At 39.1% G+C, this 20303-nt stretch overlaps 1 protein-coding gene across 5 annotated transcripts in view; it reads right to left on the bottom strand.

The window, feature by feature from the left end:
- Window positions 1-20303, bottom strand: part of BCAT1 (branched chain amino acid transaminase 1) — a 116893-nt gene that overhangs the window by 36093 nt on the left and 60497 nt on the right. For all 5 annotated transcript variants that reach the window (XM_006064288.4, XM_006064286.4, XM_006064287.4 and 2 more), the window contains 2 exons: window positions 18422-18532; window positions 15978-16097 (listed from right to left, as the gene is read on the bottom strand). In XM_006064288.4, the coding sequence (XP_006064350.2) occupies window positions 15978-16097; window positions 18422-18532 (231 nt within the window). The remainder of the gene's footprint in view (window positions 1-15977; window positions 16098-18421; window positions 18533-20303) is intronic.

Below are 20303 nucleotides of genomic sequence, written 5' to 3' on the forward strand. Positions count from 1 at the left end.
GTTAACAAATCCTCTGGACATGAGGCAAAAGTGAAAACTTTCAGCAAAACAGCCAGCAAGCAACAACAGGTTTTGGTTTTTTTGCTCATTTGGGTTTGTTCTTTAGTGAGGGTTGAAAAGGTCACCCCTACAAAGAATGAGGAGATTTAAACTCCATTTGCTTTTATTGGTTTCATTATTTGGAAAAAGAAATTCCCAGAATAACACACATATCTGCCTTTCTTCCCAACTTTGATAAAAATTGACTATCTTATCTCTGCACTTTCATTTACCTATCAGTTAAGTAAGTACACTTCATATCAGGGGGGCTTTGAAGCTTTACATTAAAAAAAATTATTGACCATTGTAATACAGAATTAAGCTTCTCAACATAATTTATAAATACAATATGCAGGACACAGTATCAATAATTTACCTAGCTTCTAACGTTCTAAATAAAATACCTTATTTATGGATAAGCTGATAAGCATATTATTACTGATATCACATGAATGCCTGGACTTTTTTCACTCTTGTATTTTTTGCAGCCTACACTCTACTAAAAAAAAGTAACAATAACTCATCATCATGGATAAGTTTCATGTTATTCATTTCCTTCCCTTGATTTTAATTGACAGGCAAACTTGCATTTAATCCACTAGGTGGCAGTAGAGAGAAAACAGATGAAAAACAGACTAACACACTAAATCTATTTCTAGAGAAGAATATCTTGATAAAAATCTTTAAACAATATCTTTATCCCTGGGTCAGGACGATCCCCTCGAGGAGGAAATGGCAACCCCATTCCAGTATTCTTGCCTGGGAAATCCCATGGACAGAGAAGCCTAGTGGGCTATATAGTCCATAAGGTCGCATAGAGTTGGACATGACTAAGGAATTAAACCAGCTTCCCTGGTGGCTCAGAGGGTAAAGTGTCTGCCTGCAAAGCAGGAGACCCGGGTTCGATCCCTGGGTCGGGAAGATCCCCTGGAGAAGGAAATGGCAACCCACTCCAGTACTCTTGCCTGGAAAATCCCATGGACGGAGAAGCCTGGTGGGCTACAGTCCATCAGGTTGCAAAGAGTCAGACACGACTGAACAACTTCACTTCACTTAAGGGATTAAACCACCACCACCATTCTTAGCAAGCAAGTCGATTATAGACTAGAATGTCTCGATGCTGAGAGAAAGTGTGTTTATGTGTACTAACTTTTATTTCTGAAATTTAAGCAAGGTCAATTCATATTTTGCAAGCACTTTACGTACTGGTGTCACCTTCATCCTTAAATAATTATTTATGTCAAATATCTTTGCATGAAAAGAACTATGACTGTACTGAAAATGATCACACTGTTTCATGAGTAAGAGTAAATAAAATGTAACTTTTTGGATCAGGAAGGGAACCTGGTGATTGGATCTGTTTCTCCCCTCCACATTTGTTCCTCAGTTCTCCCTTCTTTCCTGGAAAGCAATTTAAATTCTGTACTATTCCTACAGTAAAGAATAGTTTATGATAGCATAATATTAATCAAATGGCAAAGAACAACATTCTATGATCACAAGATCAGGATTCTGGTTGAAATAAAATAAAAGCCATATACATAAAGAAAAATATGGATAGTAACAGCTGATAAGTTATGTAGACCAGTTTCACTGTCTTATTTTGACTGATTTTTAAAAATTCTCCTCTACTAGTTTCTTGGATTATTTCAATACATAAAGAACTGAAAGGGGCTTTTAAGAAATCCCTCGGAAAATGAGAAATACAAAATTTTAGATGCAAAGTTTATAATGTCTCAAGGGACCACATTGACTTTGAAGTTGGAATTCTGATATGTTAAAATATATACTCTTTTAAGTTATACCCCACAAATAACAAATAAATATATATATGAGCATTAAATGTGGGTACATCTTGCACAAAATAACAGAACAATTGAGTGTGATGGAAAATAAAGACACATTTCACAGTGGAAATGACCACTTCTGTGTCACTTAGAAAATTACTCTATAGAAAGGCAGGACTTCTAGGGTGATCCATCTGCAGCGGGCATTCAGCAAACTGAGAAATGTACTACTTAATAGTCCATGTTGTGGCCTGGAAGGCAGAGAAACACTGCTGCCATGTAGAGGCTTGAGAACGATTCTGCTGGGCAAGGCAATTAAGGGACAAAAGAAAATATAGAATTAGAAATAACTGGGGGACATTTTTCAAAAAGAAATTTTTAGGGTGCTCCAAATTATTTTTTTGATCCAAAGGGTAGACTAATTTAAAAAAAAAAAATTCTGCCAGTTATTAAAAAAGATTAGTTAGGGGGGAAAATGACAAAGAATACTGAACTGGGATCCCTAGTAGGCAGGTGGTTAAGAATCCACTTTGCAATGCAGAGAACACAGGTTCGGTCCCTGGTTGGGGAACTAAGATCCCAGACGCTGTGGGGCAACTAAACCCTCGCACCCAACTAGAGTCCATCTGCCGCCTTGAAAAGTCCCCATCGGCCTCGACTAAGATCCAGTGCAGCCAAGTTGGTTAGTTAATTTCTTTTGTTAAGTTTCTATCTTAAAAAAAAAAAAACAACAAGAACAATGAACTAAGGGGATGCTGTAAGAAACACAGGACTGACCAGTGACCCATTTAGGGTTTCAGCGTGAGTCACATGGGGGAGGAACACCAAATTCATGGAATGTGTTTATAGGAAAAACTAGTTGGCCTGATTTAAGATTTAAAAAATAATTAGCAACCCTCAATAATTACACAGTACTTTCAGGTTTCCAAGACATTCCATAGCCATTATCTCAGAAAATCCAACAATCCAGGAATATTTCTAAGTTAAACTGAGCCTCAAATGATTCACCCAGAGTTTTCATTATTTAGCTCGGGACATCGCTCTACTCTTAGTCCAGAGCTCTTTTTTTGATATCAGAATTTGAGGGCGGGGGGGGGGGGATAAATAAATAAATCGGTGAAATTCTCGAGATTTCCTAATGTGAAGAGAATTCAAACCAGACCTTCCTTCCACCCTCAGCCTTCACCACACTCTCATATTCTATGCATCCTCTGCTCAAACCATATGGAATCTTTTTGGATTCCTCCTTGCTTTCCTACTCAAAATATATAGGTAGAAGGCCTAACCCCCAATGTGAATGCATTTGGAGATAAAGCTTTAAAGGAGGTAAAGTTAAATGAGGTCAAAAGGCCGGTGTCCCAATCCTGTTGGGACTGTGGGACTCTGTGTGTGTTCAGTCACGTCTGACTCTTTGCCACCCCATGAACTGTAGCTCTCCAGGCTCCTCTGTCCATGGAATTTTCCGGGCAAGAATACTGGAGTGGGTTGCCATTTTCTCCTCCAGGGGATGTTCTGGACCCACAGATCATACCCGAGTCTCTTGTATCTCCTGCACCGGCAGGTGGATTCTTTACCACTGAGCCACCTGGGTAGTCCTGTTATCCTTTTAAGAAGAGACACCAGAGCACAACTATAGAGTGACAAGGTGGACACCTACAAGCGAGGAAGTGCGGCATCACCAGAGACCAACCCTGTTCACACTTTGACTATGGACTTCCAGCCTCCAAAACTGAGAAAATAAATTCTGGTGTTTAAGGCACCTAATCTGTGGGCCTTCCGTGGTGGTCCAGTGATAAAGACTCTGCACTTCCACTGCAGGGGGCAAGTATTTGATACCTGGTTGGGAAACTAAGATCCCGAGTGCCTCATTTTTGAAATTCTGTTGTGGCACCAGGCTTCCCTGGTGGCTCAGGTAGTAAGAATCTGCCCACAATGCAGGAGATGTGGGTTCAATCCCTGAGTCACGAAGATCCCCTGGAGGAGGAAATGGCAACTCACTCCACCAGTATTCTTGCCTGGAGAATTCCATGGACAGAGGAGCCTGGCAGACTACAGTCCAGGGGATTGCAAAGAGTCGGACGACTAACACTTTCACTTTCTGTGGCAACACAAACCAATCGAAACATCTCTCTAGGTAACACAAACCCCTCAATCTCTAATTAAATATTATCTAACTGTCACTTCAGGAAATGAGCTCCAGTTACAAGCCTAGGTGCTTGTGTTACACAGTATTACAGCATCCAGCATTTCCTCAAATGTAGACAAAATACCATCATGCTTTCTTACAACTGCTTATTTAATTCTCCACCACTCAGGCATCTGTGCACTCCATGAAGGGCAGGACCTTCTTTGCTCCCTACACAAAGCATCCTCTGTTGTTTATTATACCAGGTACTGACTAGACATCAGTTGAACTGTTAGTCATCTTAATAAGACATTTATGGAAAAGGGCTATGAAACCAACCTAGATAACTACTTAGCAAATTTGAATTATTTTATTTAAAAAAAGCTGATGTTAATCCTTATCTGTTGAGTTGATGCCATAGAGAAAACGCTCCTGTCTCCTGCTTGATTTCCTTTAGTGCTGGCCTTCAGACCAGTGGGTAGATAATATATAGACCCTGAAAGAATATCATGGGGAAAACAAAAGCCAAGAATTTTCTGAGACCTGCTATAAAACAGGCAGGGGACAGGGCTGAGTTTGTTTCTCAGTCCTGTTCAAAGAGAAAGACAACATACATTTAACATTAGACAGAAAGGCTGACCACTCAGCTCTTTTTTTTTTTTTTTTTTCCAATAAAAATGATGTTAAAATTTAAAAAAGAAAAACACAGTTAAAAGAAAACTAAAGCTCAGGTAGGAAAGACTAAAAGAACACTTTACAATCTAATATTATGTAAAGGCAGTGATAATATACTAATAGCTCACCGGGTTAGAATAAAGATTAAATTAGATATCTGTTCAAAGTTCCCAGGGTATGATCTTTTTTATGCATCCAATAAATAACAATTTTTACTATTTTTAAATAAATAATACACAATCATAGTAATAATGTTAAATAAATTCAACATGTACCAATTTACAGGACATTCAGATGACATTAAAATGACTGTAGATCTGAGCAATGAACTAGTCAACACTCAGTGCTGGAACTGTGGAGAATGCGTTGGTCCTTGGAAAAAAGACAAGGATTCCTGTACTGACGATGTGGAAAATATAGGTTGGTAAATGTGAAACATAAATAGAAATTGCAGCATGAATTACTAAGCAAATGGCTAAGAATATGGGATGAGGAAGTACCCAGGGAGAGCCAAAATGAATCACTCTTAGGAAAGCATGCTTCATTTCCCTTCTAAAGTAACTCAGGATCAAGGGTCAGCAAACTTCAGCCTGCTGCCAGTTTTGTTTTTAAGTTTCACTGGAACACATTTTTTCATTCACGTATGGCCTATTGCTGTTTTTGTGCTACAAAAGCAGAGGCGAACAGTTGCAAGGAACGCAAAGCCCAAAATATTTAACTACCTGGCTTCCCAAGTGGCGCTGATGGTAAAGAACCCACCCACCAATGCAGGAGACATCAAGAGACGTGGGTTCAAGCCCTGGGCCAGGAAGATCTGGAGGAGAGCATGGTAACCCACTCCAGTATCCTTGCCCGGAGAATCCCATGAACAGAGGAACCTGGCAGGCCACGGTCCACAGGGTCACAAAGAATTGGACACAACTGAAAACACTCGGCATGTACACACACACCTGGCCTTTAACAGAAAATGTCTGCCAGCCCTTTCTCTGGATGCCAGGAAAATGCCACAGGATGTTATCGCCTCAGAATCAGGGTCCCCTCACTGACCTAGTCTCATGCTCAGACCTGGACTGCGGGATTCCATCCAGATGGGTTCAATGGACTGGGCCAAGCAAGGCACTGGGCTTGGAGCAGAGCAACAGGTAAGACCAACACAGGGAGCTGGCAACTGCAGCAGTCTCAGCCTGTGAGTTGGCTGATGACGGGGAAGGATGCTACACTCACGAAAGAGCCCTCTCAGTGACACGAATGTCAGGTGGAGAACCACAAGCCAAGGAGCAAGGCGGGGGGTACCTGGATGTCCCTCCATCCTGTACACGTCATTGCCTGCTGACACTGTCACCTTCAGAAGCAGATGCATAATAGAAGTAGAATTTGGGAAATCTTGTGACTATTTGATCAGTTTCCTCTTCCTTCCAGATCACTGACATCAGCTTAGAAACACGCCATAATACCTCCAGTCTCAAAAAAACACTCTCCCTTTACCACCTGCCCCACTGCCAAGTACCCACCCAGCTCTGTTGCACTGCAGAGCAGAATTCCTCACAAGATTAATGCATACTCACAATCACAACCTCCCTCCTCTCATCCTCTACTGAGTCCATGACATTCAGGCTTTCAGTCCCACTACCCCACTGAAAGATGTTTAAGATCACCAAGGACTCCACGTTGTCAAAGCCAATAATCAGGTCTTGGGCTCCATGGCACTGGTCCTGTGGGTGGGATTTGCCACAGTTCATTGTGTCTCCATGTTCTTCATTTGGCACAGGACACCAAGCCCTCTTGTTTTTCTTTCTACCTTCCAGACTAGACCCCTTAGCTGATTCCTCTTCCTCTCCCTTTCTCTACATGCTGGCCTGCCTCAGATCTCATTCCTTGCCTTCTTTTCATCTCTCTCTACAGCTATTTCCTTGATAACCTCATCCAAGCCCCAGACTGTAAAGGCATTTTATACTAAAGATAAGAATGTAGCACTTACACTCCCAAATCTCTCCTGAATTCCAGTCTGGTGTATCCACCCATCAACTTGATATCACTGGCTGAAATTCCCACATCTCAGACTGCACTCTTGATTCTACCCATTGTCACTCCAACAAATAAAATCCTCTCCTTCACTTCCCCTCATCCCAACAAATGGTCACTAACCAGCAGTAATGGCCCCAAAGCAAAACTGGACGTCGGTTCTCTTACTCTCATAAAAATCTAAGCAAATTTTGTGAGCTGTAATGAATATCCTCGAATGTCTGTCTTTATGTGCACTAGGGGATATGTCTATAGCATAAATGCTGTAAAGAAAGTCTGCATTTTTTAAAGGTCCAAATTCAATTTTTCCTACGCTGCACACTAAATTAATTACAGTTCTTATGTCTGTTTTATTGACAACATAATGGTTGATCAACAGGACAGTGGTTATATAAATGACACCACTCTTTCACAGATTCTAAGATGTCTACTTTTTCACATTTAATGTGTCCAAAATCTAGGCACAGCATTTTATAATTGCTGTTGGCTAAGCAGCAATCATGGAAAAGCTGTTCAGACTTAGAAACAGCTGTTCATACTGATGGTAGTTCCAACAGTCTATGGGCACTGGTGAGGCTACAAATGTCAAAAACTGCACTCTGATTTAGCACCAAAAAATTACTACAAAGAAACAAGCAAAACAGGAATGGGACATGTATTTGGTATTAGTGAAACAAATATGTGTATTAATATTAAACAAGTGCAATTCAACATTTTCTTGCAAAGCAACAACCAAGTCTTCTAATAGGACCTATGGTCAGCAGAACCCATAAGATAATGTTGTTAGCTCTTGTTATTAAGATACATGTAAAAATAAATATGCCTGTCACAAGTGGAGCGGTGCATCTGATGGCAGGAGAAACTACAGATTTTCTCCAAAAATAATATGCATTTCAAAAAATGAGAGACAGGTATGACTCATTCACGAATCACTCAAGACTATCTAGAAAAATGCTGTGTCATGGTGTAATTGGCAATGTCTTTCCATATCAGTGCATAAAACAGTACTGCCTTATAATTTATGGCATCCTGTGTTCAACTAAGTATGGCATAATGTACCATGAAATAGCTTACAGTTAGGAAAATGAGAGCAAAAAGTGGACAAACTGATTTTTTAACGGTAAAAGACTCGTAAAGGCACCTCACAAAAGGATTTCTGACAGTCAGTATGTGAAAAGGTACTCAACATGATTTGGCCTCAGAGAAGAGAAAATTAAAACCACAGAGATAAGGCTGCTGAACGGGCAAAATTACTAAGATAACACCAATGTGAGCATGAATATGAGGCAAATGGAACTCTCATACATTGCTGGTGAGAGTGAAATGGTACAAACACCTTAAAAAACTGGCAGTATTTAGTAAAGATATAGATATATTTTTATATATCATATATAATTTCTATATATGTGTGTATGAATATCACCTCTGGCCCAGCAATTCATCTCTGAGGTTAACACTAAAGAGAAGTATGTATGTATGTCCACCATAAGATACATTCAAAGATGTGCACAACAACTTTATTTAGAACAGTTGGAAATAACTCAAATGTCCATTTGTAGACATTTGGCCCCAGGGGAGTAGGGATGGGTGCAGGACTGTACTGCAGAGGGGAGGAGAGGTGACAGGAAAGGATATAAAAGAGTGTCAAGCGTCCTAGCCATATTCTAATCTTAACAGGGTGTTGGGTCCTCAGATTTTCATTTTTATCCTTTAAAACCTTGCGTGTGTGGGGGTGGGGGCAGGGTAGGTGGGAGTAGGTATGTTTCGAGCAGTTTTTTAAAATCTTGATTATTTGCAAAAATTGAAGAAAGAATTACTGCCATTTTGTAAAAAAGAAGGCTAATACTTAATGTACAAACACATGTAAGCAGGTATGGGTATATATATTTATCAATATATATCTCTAGAAGGATATGAGAAAACTGGCAATATAAATTGCTTAGAAGAAGGTGAACAGTGGACTCTGGATCAGAATCAGAGTAGGAAGGAAACTTTCTTTCCATTGTATACTTTTGATACTAATTTTTTACCAAGGTTTTCCTTCCCTCAAATCCCTCCCCGCTTAAAATTCCAGAAATACACTGGCAAGTTGCATGTGAAAATTGATATTCTTAAACTCAGAAGCATTGTGAATGAACTTTAGACTTAGAGTGACTGTACATGTGTGTTATTGGATACATGTTACATATTGTAAAATACACAGTACAATACAGAAAATCTGCAGTGATTACTGTCAAATATAATTGAGCACAAGAAAGCTGATAGCTCAGGGAAGGAAACAAAACAGACACAAAGGCAGACTTCACATTATTACAGATGGGGGGCAGGGGGGCGCTTCCCTGGTGGCTCAGTGGTAAAGCATCTGTCTGCCAATGAAAGACACACAGGTTCAATCCCTGATCCAGGAAAATCCCACGTGCCTCGGAGGAACTAAGCCCGTGTGCCACAACTATTGAGCCATTCTCTGCAGAAGCCAAGGCAACGAGAAGCCTGCGCACTGCAACTAGAGAAAAGCCCATGAAGCAACAAAGACCCAGGACAGCCAAAAATAAATAAATAATATTAAAAAAAAAGATGGGGTGGAGGGTTAAACTGGAGATTGGGATTGTCATGCCTGTCAAAATAAGTTAACATAAAAAAGAAAAAAAAATAGGAAAGAAATTATTAGTCCCATCTGAGTTACATTTCCATAAGCACTCTTATTGAACCACACCCCCGTTTCTTCACAAAAGTGACCTCCATCTACCAATACATTCATTCATGGATCTGACACTCCACAAGCTCCATGAGACACTGAATTCCACGAAGGCAGGGAGGAGGTTTTGCTTAGCACCGCATTCCAAGACCAGCACGTAAGGGATGCTGCAGAACAGAGCAAAGATTTCACTACTGATTTCACCTCGGCAGGCTCAGTGTCTTCATCTCTAAAGCGATGCCAATGGCACCTCCTCACGGGGCTGCTGTCAATTGTGCAGGGAGAGCCCTAAGCGTAGTGCCCAGCACTCAGGAGAGCTTCACACTGTCAGGGGATGGGTGTGACAGCAGACTGGACCACTGTGTTTCATCAGAGAACCAGGATTTCCCTGAACGAAAGGAGGCAGGACTTAAGATCTTGAGATTGAAAAGTAAGATGAGCCTACGGTATCTTCCAGGGAAATGGTAACTCTTTCAGCAATTCCCTAAGTTATGTATTTTCAAACTGCTCACTGCAGTATCATATAAGGGGACAGGGAAGTGGAATCCCAGTAAGAGAACTAGGGCAAAGTGTAACACATGTCCAGCATGGGGAACTCTATTGCAGTTAGAAGTCATGGACTGTCTCCTCCAGAATAACGGGAATAAAACCAAAAATAAACAACAAGGACCTACTTAAACACAAAAGCTTTTGCACAGCAAAGGAAACACAAAACAAAAAGACAACCCACACATTGGGAGAAAATATATGCAAATGATACGACCAATAAGGGATTAGTCTCCAAAATTTACAAACAGCTCATGACTCTTAACAGCACCGAAACAAACAACCCAATTGACAAATGGGCAGAAGACCTCAATAGACATTTCTCCAAAGAAGACAGACAGACGGCCAATAGGTACATGAAAATATGTTCAACACTGCTAATTATTTGAGAAATACAAATCAAAACTAAAATGAGATATTACCTTACACTAGCCAGAATGGCTATCATCAAAAAATCCACAAATAATGCTGGAATGGGTGTGGAAAGAAGGGAACCCTTCTCCACTTTTGGTGAGGATGTAAATTGGTACAGCCACCGCTGCTGTGCTGCTAAGTCGCTTCAGTCGTGTCTGACTCTGTGCAACCCCATAGATGGCAGCCCACTAGGCTCCTCTGTCCCTGGGATTCTCCAGGCAAGAATACTGGAGTGGGTTGCCATTGCCTTCTCCAGGTACAGTCACTAGGGAGAACAGAATGGAAGCTCCTTAAAGAAATAAAAATAGACTTACCATATGACCCTGATATCCCACTCCAGGGCATCTATCCAGAGAAAAATATGACCCCAAAATATACATGCACCCCAATATTCATTGCAGCACTGCTTACAATAACCAAGACATGGAAGCAACCTAAATGCCCATGGAATGGATAAATGACAGAGGAATGGATAAAGATGGGGGGGGTGTGTATATATATATATATATATATATATAAAGAAAGAAATTTGCAGCAATATGGATGGACCCAGAGAGTATCATTCTGAGTGAACTAAGTCAGACAGAAGCAGAAATATCATATAAGATCCTTATTATGTGAAATCTGAAAAGAAGTGATATAAATGAACTTACTTTCAAAACAAACAGATTCACAGACTTTGAGAATGAACTTCTGGTTGCCGGGGGGAAGATGGGAGAAAGGGACAGTTAGGGATGGACATCTGCACACTGCTGTATTTAAAATGGATAACCAACAGTGACCTACTATATAGCATATGGAACTCTGCTCAATGTTACATGGCAGCCTAGATGGGAGGGGAGGTTGGGGAAGAATGGAAACATGTATATATATGGCTGAGTCCCTTTGCTGTTCACCTAAAACTATCACAACATTGTTTGTTAATTGGCTATAGCCCAATACAAAATAAAACATTTTTAAAAAAGGCAATGGACTGGACCTATGCATAATACCCTGGATAGAAATGAAAAGCATAGCATGCAGGGAAAACATTAAGAGACACAGTGAGGTGTGTGGGATAAAACCATTCATATAAATTTTAATCATGGGGGTCCAAGGTATTAAGAGATACTTAAAACACATATAAACCAAAAGAATGTTCATTCAATACATGAGAATGATTTCCAGAGACTGAACGATGGGATGGAAAAGGGAATAAAAAAACCAAAGAGATGGTCACATTCTGCCCCAAAATGGTAAGTGGTATGAACTGAGGAGTATCATTATTAACTAAGTGCACCAACACTTCAAAGTAAAAATAAAGAGAATAACAAATAACTATCATCTCCTGTGATAATGCTGAAATGAACAAGAACAGCCTCAAGAGGATGTGGGGAGTGGCCTGATAATAGCAAGCTGATCACAGACCAAATCAATGCAAACAAGCTGTATCTCTAAAAACAGATAATTGAGATTTGAAGATACTAAAAAGGGGGCTGTTAATTTGAAACATGTTAACAGTTATGCAAGTAAGATTTTAAGGTGGTTTATAACAGCAGAATGAGATACATATATAATCTCAAAAAGGACTGCAAAAGAATACATTAACAGTATAGATAAAACCCAAGTGAATGATTACAAATTGCTGCTCTGATAACCAGTTTTGAAATCTGTTCAGATTCTTTCATTTAGAGGCTAATTGTGAAGGGAAAAGATGATAAGATGTATAAGCATAAATAAACAAGGGCTATGAATAAAGGGAATTCTTTTCATGGAAATTGTTATGACTATAGGTAAAATGTATATAGGGAATATAAAGACTTTACAAGGTGATAAAAGGAAAAGAATGACAAGTCTATGACTTTTTTTAATTTAAATATGATTTCAGGTTTTATCTAATTAACAATCAGCAGCAGTTTGAAACACTCCAGCTTTTAATTTCTAAGTTTTTAACTACCTGTAAATATTTCAGAAGATATTGATCTAAATGATGCTGAAATTCTCGTTTTTAAAATTTGGTTTTGGTTATGCTGGGTCTTCACTGCCATGTGGATTTCTCTCTAGTTGTGGTGGCTGCTCTTGTTGTGGAACATGGGCTCTAGGCTGCATGGGTTCAGTGGTCGCAGCACTAGGGCTCAGCAGCTGTGGTTCCCGGGCTCCAGAGCACGGGCTCAATAGTTGCGGTGTACAGGCTTTGGGATCTTCCCAGATCAGGGATTGAATCCAGGTTTCCTGCATTGGCAGGCGGATTTTTTTTTTTACCACTGAGCCACCAAAATTCTCTTTTAATATCAGAATATGTTTGGGATCATGAATGATTTTAGTCTCTATATTTTACAAAAAGCTTATGTAATACTGTTCAGTATTTTTTTAATAATGTAAACTTTAGAAAAAAAATTGTTTTCAACAATCTCTACTCACTGGCTATTTCATTAATTAATTAGTTATTAACACATGTCCCAGTAAATACTCTTCTGTTTATTACCATCCTAAATCTCAAAGGATTTTAGTAATGAATCCAATTATTATCAAAGAAGGTCGGAAGATGTGAAGAATTACACAAGAACATCGGTACATAGGTATTAGGACTTTCCTGTAGCTCAGATGGTAAAGAAGCTGCCTGCAATACAGGAGACCCAGGTTCGATCCCTGGGTCAGAAAGATCCTCAGGAGAAGGGAATGGCTACCCACGCCAGTATTCTTGCCTGGAAAATCCCAGGGACAGAGGACCCTGGCAAGCTACAGTTAATGGGGTCACAAAGAGTCAGACTCACATAAAATAATTTTTAAAATGAAGAAACTGTTGATTATAAAGACATGTAAAGAAGCACGGTACCTTTGAAAAAGTAAGGAAATTCATAAGTTGGTGTCAGTTACTCTCAGATTATATGGCAGCTACTAAGCCTTACTGAGTGTGAGAAGCAGTAATTAATAACAGACTGTCATGTCACAGCTCAGGAAAGTGAAAACACCACTTCTGCCCTTAGGGTGAAGTGAAATTTTCAAAGATAAAAATATTTCCACCTTGGTACTAGCTTGCAGTTCCTGGAGGAAATAAAATGTTAAAGACTACTAGACATATTTTTAATTCTTTCACAAGACTTGGGATGGTGATTCTATTGCAAGTTTTTTAAAAATCTCTGGAGACTTTATTTAAAAGCAGAGTGTTTGATCTTGGATCCACGAATTTAGATTATTTGGGTTGAGTTGGGGCCCAGTAGAAATATGTCTATTGAAGAATACAGAATATTCTCTATACACAAGTGAGTGTCATACCAGAGACTAGAGACCTAGTACATGTGAGCAAGTTGGTGGTTACATCATTTTAAAAATTACCCGACTCAAAGTAACTCTTGGATAAAAGACCCACTTAATCAGTTCAGATAACCATGAAAAGAAGATGAAATGACAGATGTTAGCCAGATGCTGCATATAAGACCAAAATACCAGATAATAGATATAGAGGTGGTCCTGCAATTCTATGAAGGCAGAGACAAGACAGAGCCATCAGAGAATCAAGTAACATAAAAAGGCAAGGAAAAGTTAGTCATCCCAGATGAAAGAATCCCACTGACCTGGAACCCATGGGCACCAACCAATCCTCCAGCCTTTATCTCATGTACCAAATGTAGATACCGTGGAAAGGCAATGTGTGATAATTACCAGACTGAACTATACAACATTTGTGTGGTGTACAAATGTTTAAATCTATATGCTTCACTGAATGCTATTTGTAACATGCTCATTCTGAATGCCTGGTGATTGTTTTTTTTCTGCCTGTACCATGAATTAGAAGATTCTAGTTGATATAAACATAGCAACCAAACACAAACAATATTGACATCAAATGATATCAGTTTTTTCTTTCAATTCTTAGCTTACTACTTGGAAAGCAGATATTTAAAAATTCTTGATTCTGAGATCCAAAGTATGATCACATATATAAGCTAATAGAGTGCCATGGGAAGGGACTACTTGGCAGGATTTTTGTCACTGAGGTTCTTAAATTTGGTTGAGCAATAGAATATTCAACTGGAATATCTTGGGATTGGTATAAATATGTGTATTTTAACCAATATCTGGGTAATTCATATGAAAATATTTGAAGATCATCAATAAAGTGAATTATTGGGAGTATCAGCCAGACTATAAAATCAGACTTAAAAGCTTATTTAACTCTACATTACAGGAATTTCAGGAGCCTAAAGACTTGACTAAATCACAGAACGAGGTATATTAGAAAACTATAGACCAATAACTTTCATAAGCACTGACACAAAAGTCTTAACAAAATATTTGCAAAATGCATACAGCAAAATATAATGTGAATTATTCACCATAATCAAGTAGGATTTAGCCCAAGAATACAAGTTTGTTTTAACATCTAAAGATGAGTTAATATGATACACGATAATAGAATGAAGGACAAAACCACATTATCATGTCAAGACATTTAGAAAAAGCATTCAACAAAACCCAGCCTCCATTTATGACAAAAACTCTCAACAAACTAAGACTGGAAGAATCAGATCTTAGAATGGGAAAGCACCCCAGATCACGAGAAGGTAGTGCTTTGAAAATTTAGAAACTGCTTCTTCCTAAAATTAAATAATAATATTTTAAAACTCAATAATATTAAAATATCAGAAACTTAAGGAGAAGATGACTCTTTAAATTGTTCCAATTCTTTAACAGTTATTAGGAAGACTGCAATTTATGAAATTCATTATCCAGATGCTTAATAGTCTTTCAAAAGGCATCAAAAGGATGCCAAAGGACCACGTAGGTACCTATCCTCTGGCCTTATATATTTCTCTATTGCTTACACTCATATGACCCAGTGGAAAACCTGGTAACCATACAATTACCCCAGAGAGCAAAATGCCTCTACCATAGCAAATGCTCTGTCCCACTTTCCATATGCCACACCTTCCTCATCCACCATCTACAATCAATCTCCCCCCTCACATCACCCATTCTCCATAGGGCCTAACGCTGCTCAGCAGAGGAAGGAGACAGGGACAAGGTCTTTGTATTTTATATCACATACTCACCCACACAGATGGCCATGGTCACTTCAAGTATGTCCTTCTTTTGAAAGGTCACCAACCAATAGACTGAACGACTGGGAGATCTTACAGCCATGTGGTTTAAACCTGTCTCTCTAGCTGTCAAGAATTTCCCTAATATCCACTGTGAACTTGATTTTAACATTTTCTATGGGAGAAGAAGGTCCTTCACTCCCACTCTTTACCAAGTAATCCCAAGACTTCAAGAAAATGAAGATTTAAGAACAGGAGCTCTCTCTCCTCCAAATTTCAAAACCATGACCACGCTTACCTTGGAGGAGAATACCCAGACAGGAGGCATTACACTGGTGAACTGAGGAGACTGCGATTAGTCTTAAAGGCACACAGCCTCGGTCCCTGCTTTACTCATTTATGCTGGTGGCTGTGGCTGTGTTTGTACCACGTGGCAGCGCTGAGTAGTGTCAGAAACCATATGGCTCACAAAGCTTAAAATGCTGACTATCTGGCCCTTTAAAGAAAATGTTTACAGTCTTAATAATCAAGGGAAAGGAGCATCAGTGATGCTACTGGGGGGTTATTTCAAACTATGTACTAGAAGTTCCACACAAGCATAAACAATGATAATCGCCCACCAAAGTACCCCGAAATAGGAAGTCGGTCTGCACCTCAGTTCCAATGAACGTAGGACGGATATATAGACTCGCAGATGTTGAGTAGGGGACCCATTCCTCATCCAATTTCACAAGCTGCTGAATACACTCTAAAAGCTCGTTCTTGTCAAACGCCTGAAGGAACGAAAAACACAATGAATAATGCAACATTTTTCCACTGCAGCCACAAGAAATGATCCTCATGAGAGCTTTGACTGCTAAAAAAGAGTACTAAGAAGGAAATCCCTGGAGGTCCAGTGGTTAGGACCTGGTGCTTTAACCGCAGTGACCCAGGTCAATCCCTGGTCAGGGAACTAAGATCATGCAAAGCCATGTAGTATGGGCAAAAAAAAAAAAAAAAAAAAAAAGTACCAAATAAATAAACAAAAATTTATAACTACTAATAACAAAACCAAGCAATTTTTTCTGTGACTTTTCCCCCTCAAATTGTGATGGAATGATAGATTAATCACATAAGGAAGATAAACAAGTGGTTCCCTACCTCTTACTAAACCCAAATACCAACTGTAGTTGATGACATACTTAAATGTGAGAAAACATTAAGACTTCTATTAAAAAAAATACCAAGCATCACTGTCACCTTAAAGCATAATTCTTAAATAAAAGACATAAAGCATAAATCATTAAGGGGAAAAAACAGACAAAATTTGACTATTTAAAAGTTAAGACCTTCTATTCTTCAAAAGATAAAAAAACTGACACACCAGGTGAAGTTTTTTGGTAGTATAACCAACAAAGGATAGTAGCTGGAAAACGTTAAGATAACCTGAAAATCAGTAAGAGACAAATGATACAATAAGAAAATGGGTAAAAGCGAAGAGTAATTTATTTCACGAAGGTGAAAAAGGGTTTTATGTACTAAATAGGTGACAGCTTATAAAATAAGTAGTTTCTACTTACTTGGCAAGGCAAAGAAACATACTTTCAGAGAGATGTGATGGGTTATTTAAGGTAGACATGAGTCAGAAACACACATGAATAGAGTTCATGACATCAGGATTTGGCTACTGAAGTACTAACTTGTGATAGCAATCACAGTGTAGCAGTGCTACAGAAATCAGGACTGCCAATCATCTAGGACATACCATCTCCCTGTGTCAAGTACAGGGTTTCTGTTACTCCTGTCTAGAGGTAAGATTTAGTGGAAAGACCTTGACTAGGGAGTTAAAAACTTACATCAAAGTTCTTACCCTGTCCCTTTATTCTGTGTGAGCTTAGGCAAGTCATCTAACCTCTCTGGGCTTGAGCTTTTTAATCTGTGCAAAGGTGCTGCTAAAATTTACAAGGCATACCTTCTTGGCAGTGGCTCACTGCTATGATTAAAAATGCAAAGAATGTAAAACCACATAATGCAGTTTGTGGCAGAGTTGATGTCCAATAAATGCTACTTCCCCTTTCTTCTGTCCTCATTTTAAAAGGATTTCCCAATGATTTGTCTGTAACGGGTAAAGAGTAGAACTAGGACTGAATTGAAAGAAATCACCTGAATGTTCCTTCTGCTACTATACTATGGCCTCTGAAGAAAGTGGGTAAAGCATGGGTTCCAAAAGGAAGAAGAAGGAAGGGCTTCCCTGGTGGTCCAGTGGTTAAGAATCCACCTTCCAATGCAGGAGACGTGGGTTCAATCCCTGGTAGGGGTACTAAGATCCCACATGCCATGGGGCAACTAAACCTGCATGCCACAACGAAGAATCCACACAGCCAAAATAAAATAAAAAGGAAGAAGAAGGAAGAGCCTGGCTAAAAAAAAAGAGTCGTCACTTGGGTTTCTTCAACTGAAGACCTTCAGGTGAAGGTCAGGGACAAATGAAATATCACAATGGAGAAAAGACTTCTTTCAGTTTAGAAAGGCAGCCTGTTCAAGTCTCAGGGAATGAAAGTAATCTAAGTCACCTCCTACCTAGGCATGAACCTTAGGGTCTTTCAACCCACCTCAGAATGAATTTTGCTCCATAACAAACAATGGTATAGTCAGGAGCCAGTGGCTATGAAAAAACATTTTTACATCCTTTTTTTAAAAAAAAAGTTAATAAAACTTGGGGTAAAATATCAAAACAACTAATTGAATCACTGCATATTTAGTAGCATCTTAAGCCACTAGGAAAAACACTCCCTAATTATCTGAGCAGTACACCATATTTCATACTACAATTTCATATAGTCTTTAAATTTTATTATTTCAGTTTGAGGCATATTTTTCTTCCTTTTCCTATTATCTCCCACATACACATTAAATCCCCACAGACACTCATAAAGAAATAGATTGTGGAATTGCCAGATGGTTACTTCTTGCATTTTTACCTCACTGATTAAAAAACAGACCAGAAATAACTTCAGTGCTCATATGGTTTATAGTAAATACTGATCTAAATACTCAGCAATGTTTCATTTGGTGGAATTCAGTGACCCATTACAAGAGAAATTCCTAATTTACGTACCGGCAAAGTGGCCCTCATAGCAGATCGGTACATCCTATCCATGTTGAGGTTTGGCCGAAACAGACGAATTTTATTATCTACTCCCCGAAATGCCTTCAACCCTTCAAATAACTGAAGATAAAAGAAAAATAAATGTTAGAAGGTAAATAAATGAAAACAATCCCCATGTTCTGAAGACTGACTTTTCTATGGCTCTTCTTCACCTTCACCATGTAAAGCTATTGACACAGACCCGAAATCTAGAAAAGCCAGACAGACTGGTTTTAGTCACGGATAAAAAGAAGTCCCTTTATCACCAAAATCTGGAGGGAATTCAGAGTTATGCTTTGTACCACAGGAGCTGGATGGTTAAATAACACATCAGTGGAGGCTGTAAGAAAACACGTCTACACGATGTGGACTGACTACCTACAAAACAGAAATGGAATCAAAGACCCCATAGTACCCTGCCCCCAATCCATTCCAAAACACCCATGTATCTTTTCACTTTATCTGGCTCCTATGAACTCTGGAGAGTGGATATCTATGTGAGTGGAGGTGGTTCAGCCTCCCAAATCACAGAAACCAAGCAGTTCAAGACTCTGGTTAGGACAACGCCACCTTCTTAGGGTGAGGCCACAAAAAAATGCTGAGGAGGGATATGAAAAGACTTTGAAGTTAGTGCATAATGATAAATATATAGAAAAGAGGAAAAATCGAACATTAAATGGGAATTTTTTTGTGTGATAAACTATTTGAGAAAAGAATCTAAAAAGAATGAATGTATGTATATGTACAGCTGAATCATGTTGTTTTAAACCAAAAGCTAACCCCACATTGTAAATCAACTATCCTTCAATAAAATTTTTTTTTTAAAAGGGAAATTTCTACCACAGGTTAGCTACATGATTGATATACAAACAGGTTAAAGCAAAGTAAAGATATGGATGATTTGAACACCAGGAAAAAACTAACCTAGTGGACACAGAGCCCTGCACATACCACCTGCAGAAGGCATGTTCTTTTCACATGTTTAAGATAAGCTATTTCAAATCCTGAAAGATGATGCTGTTAAAGTGTTGCACTCAATATGCCAGCAAATTTGGAAAACTCAGCAGTGGCCACGGGACTGGAAAAGGTCAGTTTTCATTCCAATCCCAAAGAAAGGCAATGCCAAAGAATGCTCAAACTACCGCACAATTGCACTCATCTCACACACTAGTAAAGTAATGCTCAAAATTCTCCAAGCCAGGCTTCAGCAATACATGAACCATGAACTTCCAGTTGTTCAAGTTGGTTTTAGAAAAGGCAGAGGAACCAGAGACCAAATTGCCAACATCTGCTGGATCATCAAAAAAGCAAGAAAGTTCCAGAAAAACATCTATTTCTGCTTTATTGACTATGCCAAAGCCTTTGACTGTGTGGATCACAATAAACTGGAAAATTCTGAAAGAGATGGGAATACCAGACCACCTGATCTGCCTCTTGAGAAGCCTGTATGCAGGTCAGGAAGCAAGAGTTAGAACTGGACATGGAACAACAGACTGGTTCCAAATAGGAAAAGGAGTACGTCAAGGCTGTATATTGTCACCCTACTTATTTAACTTATATGCAGAGTACATCATGAGAAACGCTGGGCTGGAAGAAGCACAAGCTGGAATCAAGATTGCCAGGAGAAATATCAATAACCTCAGGTATGCAGATGGCAGAAAGTGAAGAGGAACGAAAAAGCCTCTCGATGAAGGTGAAAAAGGAGAGTGAAAAAGTTGGCTTAAAGCTCAACATTCAGAAAACGAAGATCATGGCATCTGGTCCCATCACTTCACGGGAAATAGATGGGGAAACAGTGGAAACAGTGTCAGACTTTATTTTTGGGGGCTCCAAAATCACTGCAGATGGTGAC

The sequence above is a fragment of the Bubalus bubalis genome, chromosome 4 (genome assembly GCF_019923935.1).
Source record: "Bubalus bubalis isolate 160015118507 breed Murrah chromosome 4, NDDB_SH_1, whole genome shotgun sequence".
Taxonomy (NCBI): domain Eukaryota; kingdom Metazoa; phylum Chordata; class Mammalia; order Artiodactyla; family Bovidae; genus Bubalus; species Bubalus bubalis.